The following is a 7,165-nucleotide window of genomic DNA, read 5'->3' as shown; positions in this document are numbered from 1 at the left end:
TTTGGATGGACTCCCTGTTAGACACTGGCTGTTTGAAATGAGATATTTAGCTAAGCTGACAGGTATTTGAAATCTATATGATCAAACAGCAAAACTTACCTCTAAAAGGAGTCTTTTGGGTAAAACGATTTAGACCAAACATTAATACTGTTTTTAATAGGAAGAATATAGTTCTTGCAGATTGTCTCAACATTAATTCAGCAGCAAGGAAATAAGCATACAGTTAAGGACACAACGTATTTGTAAGGCAAATACGTGTTAGTGCACATGATTTTTTCAAAAACTTCACTCCTCAGCTACATTTGTGCATATTTCAGAATGCTTCTAACTAAACAGTTAGTAAAAGTCGTCTCAAGACTATAGCTAAGTTTGCAATATAAAAAATAACTGAAAAACAATAAGGAGTAACTTACTCAAGAAAGTTGTCCAGATAAGAACAATACCAAACTTCAGGCCCAAATATATCAGGACACTGAGAAATTTGGAATCTAAGTAAAAGTTTTAAAACTTAGGTCTATCAAACTTAAAAATAATAATAAAAAAATAATAAAAGCAGTGAATCTGCTCTCGGAATTGCACGCTTACCAGATCTGTAAACTCTACATGAAGTCAGTGATGCACTGTTCACTATAAGAGGTACAATGTAGACACTTTATGCAACACAGTGCAGATGATTTGTCTGTAACTTACTCCATGTCTCCTTTTTCTCTTCCTTGAGGATTGAGCATTTAAAGTAATTCAGTAGCTAAAAAGTCTGTCTTACAGGAAGGGTTTACATGGAAGGAGGGGTAACAGGCGTCCATGTGGATGTGAGCCTGGCATGTGCAGAGGCATCGTACTGGCTGTCGGGCAGGTCCGTGGGTGCCCCACCGTCATACAGGGGGGATGCTGAGGAGGTGGCCGGGATTGGGTGTGGGAGGGTGGTGTAGTGCGCTGGAGAGCTGCGGAGAAACTGGGAGCTCAGGCCATTGGACATGCCGCTTGATTGAGACACCGGCGTGATGGTGCTGTTACTCACGGACCATAAGTTGGGATACTGGCTGGAAGAGGGTAAGTGATAAATAAAACAGATTATTGGCGACTCTAGTGCCTGCTGGCTGTTGCTCAGGTCACAGCGCAGCTCCCAAGCTGGGTTCGTTTGCTGGAGGCAGTGAATTTCTTTAGAAAGCTCCTAGTCATTGCAGGGTAGGAAAGACCTCCAGGCAGGAGTCATGTTCATGGCACCCTACCAGTAACTCTAAACTCTGTTTTCCAACAGCAGGTTCCAGCACTGGAAACTATGCTAGCAAACTTTAAGCCAAGCTGAGGAATGAAGAGGCTGGCCTGAAAAATGCAGAGGTTTGAAAGCTGTTTCCTGAGCCATGCCATATCCTTTCCTCAGGGGAGAGCCACTGAGATAGTTGGACACAGCAACAAGGACCCAGACAGGTTTGAATCCACTGCCATGAGTCTGTCAGAGCCCTTAATCCTCATTGAGTGACTCCGTGGTCAGAGAGGGACAGAAGCCTCCAGACCACCCTCCTAGGACCTGGTTCATCATCTTATGTTAAATGGGGAAGAGCTAGATCAATGGCTGCAGATTGCACAAATGAGAGGTGCTTAAAAGGAAAACAAAGCCCTATCGGGACACTGCAGCCTCTACACTCTCCTCTGGGTATGTATACACAGATACATGTATAAACATACATATGAATTGACAAAGAAGGTGATTTAAGAGAAACGCTACAAGAAAAAGTTCAGTTCTACTGTGTAATACTACACAGCACTTTCTACCTATTGATCTCAAGCAGTTAAACAAAATATGAATAGTATTCTCACTTTACATATAGGGACTTAGACAAAAGAGGTGGCAGAAATGCTTTCTTTAAGGTCCCAACAGTTCCAATTCTACTCGTTTTATCTACTGGGAAACTCAGTGCAGCAACTGAAACCCAGTGGACTTTGCAACTTTCCAAATACGTATCCTGGCAGTCAAACATACAAAGAAGTGCTAGGACTACCTGTTTACTTGATTAACACAAGTTCAGATCTAAAACTTCAGTAATACAGTTATCATATACTAGGGAGAAGCACATACTCTGATTAACAGCTAGGTGTTCATGTGCATAGTTCAAATAAAAATGCTCTCCACAAAGAGAGTGATAGGCCTGAAAGGCTGAGAGAGATGCCCAAACCTCAGCCCTCCGTGGTTAATAGCAATTTTACCACCTTCTTTGCATTTCTTTGAATTTTCAAGTTTCAGCTTTTCAAGACTGTAAGCTAAAGCTCTGCTAAAGGATCCAAAAGTTAAATTAATATAATAAGTACAAGGAGGAGAAACAATACATTTATATGTAAAGTGTTTCACCAAGTGTATAATCCCATGCTATGTTGGCTTCTGTTGCAGCACTCAAGTAAAGAATTACTGCCTCAACTGCTTGCTCCTTCTCTACACTACAGTTCACTGCCCCTTGGTCTGTAGGGGAACAAGGCTTCGTGGAGATGGATGGAAAAGCAGTGAATGGTTACAATGAAACAGATCAAAAATAAACTTTAAAACACCATTTTGCTTAAAAAGAGATGCGACTTAAAAGAGCATCCTCAAATTCAGTGGGTGTTTGTCAAAGTGATTTGTAATCCTTAATCTGTCAAATATTGCTGTCACAAACATCTACATTTTCAAACCCAAAACATAAAAACTAAATATTTTTTATCTGTTTCTTCAACCTGTTTTCCTTGTGAATTGTCATTCTCAGCACCTCCCCATATAACTAATGATTCATACGTAGCCATAAGGATTTCTGATTTGCTGATGACTCTTTACCTCCTTTCTCAGCCTTCTCTTCATAGAATGTATCAATACACCGAATTGAGAGATGTACTCCTACCTGGAGCTGGTAGCTGTGCCAGTGCTGTGACTCACAGGCAGCATCGTCGTGTGTGTGGGAACTCCTAGAGAAGACCAGTTGTCATGGGACTGCAGCATGGAAAGGCAGGCAGAGGAGTTATCGGCATAGGCTGCTGAGAAAGCAATCAACTGCTTAAACAGGCTAAAATCAGACCAAAGAACAATCTTGTATTCAGATGCAATGTACAGTTTTAAACCACTCTCTCCCATTACTGCCTTGCACAAATCCAAACAAAATTACACATATATGCACAAAGAAAAATGAAGTTAGCTACCAAACTAGTGAATTAAGTTCGTGACCAAACCTGGCTGACCAGCATGGCAGAGGCACTAGGAAGCTACAAGAGGAACCCTACACAGCCATCCAGAGCCAGAAAGAACTTGCTAGCAGTTGACTAAGGGAAAGAAAATAGGTTTTTTGCTGAGGACTGGGGAACCAGAAGGGACACCACAGGTGTTTTGTTCTTCTATTTTGTTTTGAGTTGCAAAACTTGCACAAAATTTGCGAGATGCAACAAAAGTCCACAGAAAGCCAGTTTTTCACTCCAAAATGAGGTGCAAAGATACATACGAGATTGGCCAGGCTGCATCAGGAAGCCTGTGTATTACTTCACAATTGAAGATATTAATTACTTTTTTAAACGGGAACCTTTGATATCTGTACAGGCTGAAAGGCAAAGTCTGTTAATGGGCCTTTACCAGAAGGAAAAAAAAAATTTAAAAAAAAATCACTGTTTAAAAATGTCCTTCTCTCCTCTCCCTTAAGTACCTATGGCTCAAGGCATAAAGCCTTAAGCTACCTGGCTATTTCTGAGCACAAATTTTAAATAACTCTGCAGTCTACTGAGCTCTGTATTGTTTCTGTGTATCCAAGCTGTGACACATTCATTGAGAACAACATTAATGCACTGATGTTAATTACAGCAGGAGGCAAGTCAAACAGACAGATTTGGGCCCTTAATTATTATGTCTTAAGAACAAGTGACATTAACAGAACCAGATGTATACTTCTTCATCTCATTGCATTACCTATAACTAATGATTAAAATCCTCACTTTCAAACAACCTTTTAAAAGTCAATATAAGTTGAAGCTCAGTGGTTACATGAATTCAGGAGCTCAAGACAAAGCCCCCACAATATAATTAAACCAATTAGCAGGAGACACTTCTACACACCCTCAGTTTTTCCATCATTGAGAATCTGAGGTCGTTCACTCATCATCCCCGTATCTCTGCAGAGCTAGTCCCAAGCTCTCTGCACAAACTGAGCTAGAGAGCCACCTCAGTTTTTGTGGCATCACTCGAGACGCCCACTGCTCAGAGCTCACATCCCTCAGCTCATTTTCCATCTTTTTCATTTTTTTTTTTTTTACAGAGCTGCAACGTCAGACTTACTTGGCGAGTTGTTTCTATGGGTGTAGGGGTTGGGGTAGGGGGCAGGACGGTGGTTCCTCAGCGATGAATACCTTTCACAGCTGTGAGCAGGGGAGAGTGACAGGGGGGCTCCGAACTGAGGGTGAGGATTGGCAGGTGGGCACAGAGTCCCAGTCCCAGGAATAAGCCAACTGCCTACTGTGGGGAAGGAAGAGGGCTGTCAGATGGTTACATGATGCAGTCAGGCAGGGAGAGAATCACAGAGCAAGGAGATAAATAACTGATCAGCAAGGAAATGCACACTCAGAAAAGGAAAAGAGGTTTCAACATGGCCAAAAAAATCTAGATCTTTACAACTTTCTAAAACGATCTTATGAAGGAAAATTAGAAAACAGCTTTAGAAAGCCCTGTATCAAGCAGACATTTTTAAATTACTGTTTAATTAGAACCACAGTAAGAAAATATTGAAATGGATAAATCCTCCCTTATGTAGGCAGGCCTTGTTCAGTAATGGTTAGTGTAATCTTCAGCTTTAAATTGCTGTTTGGGGGGTTCAATGTATAGCCAAGCTCAGAGGATTTTTAGATCACTAAGAAGACCCCTTAAAATTTTAATATTTTCACTGAAACAAAATAATTCCTATTGCAACTCAACTTCCCCCCTCTATAGGCTGCAGGCATTTTTTGGCAATAATCTGTTAAAACAGAAATCATTAAAACAGCAATGCTTTTTATTAATCTGAAAAAAAAAAAACCAAAACCAAAACCAAAACACCCTTTTTAAGCAAATGCCTCTAATTTTCTTAAAGGACTTAAAACATAAGTATCATTTCAATCGTTTTCTGCTGTATTTTGAAATAAACCTTTGTCTCCATATCCATATGAATATCCTTGTCCTTGTGTACAAAGGCAGCAGTCTTTTTGGACATGAAGGTAACTGCAAGGTTCCGTTAAGGTATTTTGAATGTAATACAGGTGTCTTTACCACACACACATAGATCATAACATTTATACAATCATAAACCTGCATGAACCACGATCATAAGAACTGGAAGTATTATTCTCCCTATAAACTAACAAATCAGCCAGCAAACACCGATCTCAACGTTCTGCTTAGCTTAACAGATGAGATGGAAGAAATTAAAGTTAAGTTCATGACGCAGAATGAAAGGAAACGTACACTGCGAATACCCAGACTGTTGGTTGTCTCCCACTTCCTCCATCATGTCTTTGTGATCACTTCTATAAAAGAAATGGTGTTGTATTAATTCAGGATCTGCTTCTACAAATCTACATCAAAAATCCACCCTTTAGAATCAAGAGCTCTCACCTTTCTTTTGCATCAAGAAATGCCTTTGCAAATGGATTGTATTTAATCTTTAAAGCTGTGATCTAAAAACAACAACAAATATCTTTATTTGCAAGTACCACCATTCATTATCATACAGATACAAGGATTTGAACTAGGACTATCCACTGAAGTTAGTGAAATCACAAATTTTTGAAGAAATAACATTAGGCCTGTGATATCAACCTATGGACACCACTTAACAGCCCTTAAGGCCTGAAGTATTAGCAGAGGGCTAGGAATTAGTCCCTCTATCAAATTCTAAGAGCCTGAATTCCTTCAGTTTATTGACCAGCTAAGGAAATAGCTGAGAAAGTTAGTACACTAAAGAGTTACAAAAAGATTCATGTTTCAAGCCAAAGCATAATAGGCAACAAAAAAGTCTCAAAAAGATTGGTAATTTACAGATGCATCATAGATGTGCATTTTGGCTATTAGAGAAAGGCCAATTTTTAAAATGGAATGTCCAGTTATTTCCCTGTTTCACTGAAAATGACAACTATTTCTTACCATACTTATTTGCCCCACTAAATTTCTTAAGAATTACCCCATGCAATAAATTCGAAGTACATACTGAGACAAACAGTGATCAGAACTTTGTGTTGTTATATGTGCATAGGCCTTTTACATAGATTAATTTCATTTTCTTATATTTAGATTCAAACAAAGCATGGAAAGATCTGAAAAACGTGAAATAAGGTCCACTATTTTGTTCTGTAACATGCACTTTGTCACTTGAAACCTCCTGGTTCTTGCATCCTTCCTTCCCCGCTGTGCATACCTCCTCGTTCTGGTAGGCCGTCACAGCTATGAACTGGGTCTCCGGGAAGGAATGGCTGGTGATCATCCGCTGTGGGCCACCCACTCGCACAATGTGAATCCTTGGCTCATACTTGTGTAGAGAGTTCAACATGATCTGCAAGCAAACAGAGAGAGCAAGTGAGCAGTGACAGGCAGAAGGCAGATGTTGGCAAGCACAGAAAGCACTCAGCTTTTAGAGTAACTACTGATCTGTCTTTCCAGCAGAGGAGAAAGCGGCAACAGGTACTGATAAACACTAAAGCTGAAGCTGTAAGGGAAAGAAAGGAACTCTGCAGTCAGATACCCCAACTTTTTGCCTCCTTATCCTCACTCCTGGTACTTGACAGGGTGGCTTGCACAGTCACAAACTCGTGGCATTAGGTGGCCAGAAGGAAGCAGGGACTGCACCACTTGCATCATCAGACATTCAGACCATAGAGACATGTTTAAAAATAAAGTAAAAATATCAAGGCACCCATCCTTGGCCTGAAAGAACGCATGCCTGAGGGGTGGGGCAAGAAGGGAAAAAAAAGTATGACCCACTCCACGGCAGCATGCTTGATAACAGTGGTATAAAAACAAGCACGAGGGAGAGCTCGGCCCGACTCCACCACCTCGCAGGGACAGAACAGCCTAGCCTCGCTGAGCGGGGCGAGGGCGGCCCAGTACAGGTCTCAGTGCCGGTCCCGGTGCTTACCTGCCCACCGCCGTTGAGCTTGTTGGTGAGTTTGACTTTGCTGAAAGAGACGGGCGCCT

General features: G+C 41.0%; 1 protein-coding gene across 1 annotated transcript in view; it reads right to left on the bottom strand.

The window, feature by feature from the left end:
- Positions 1-772: 772 nt before the first annotated feature.
- The window catches only part of T (T, brachyury homolog (mouse)), a 6,889-nt gene continuing 496 nt past the window's right edge, over positions 773-7,165 (bottom strand). The window contains exons 2-8 of the mRNA XM_010187096.1: positions 7,107-7,164; positions 6,390-6,524; positions 5,591-5,652; positions 5,441-5,502; positions 4,283-4,459; positions 2,868-3,000; positions 773-1,040 (exon numbers count right to left, since the gene is read on the bottom strand). Coding sequence (XP_010185398.1) covers positions 773-1,040; positions 2,868-3,000; positions 4,283-4,459; positions 5,441-5,502; positions 5,591-5,652; positions 6,390-6,524; positions 7,107-7,164 — 895 coding nt within the window. The remainder of the gene's footprint in view (positions 1,041-2,867; positions 3,001-4,282; positions 4,460-5,440; positions 5,503-5,590; positions 5,653-6,389; positions 6,525-7,106; position 7,165) is intronic.

This window comes from Mesitornis unicolor, unplaced genomic scaffold (assembly GCF_000695765.1).
Source record: "Mesitornis unicolor isolate BGI_N332 unplaced genomic scaffold, ASM69576v1 scaffold42606, whole genome shotgun sequence".
NCBI classification, from domain to species: domain Eukaryota; kingdom Metazoa; phylum Chordata; class Aves; order Mesitornithiformes; family Mesitornithidae; genus Mesitornis; species Mesitornis unicolor.
Note: the sequence above shows the minus strand (reverse complement) of the source record. Positions and strands in the feature narration are given on the sequence as shown.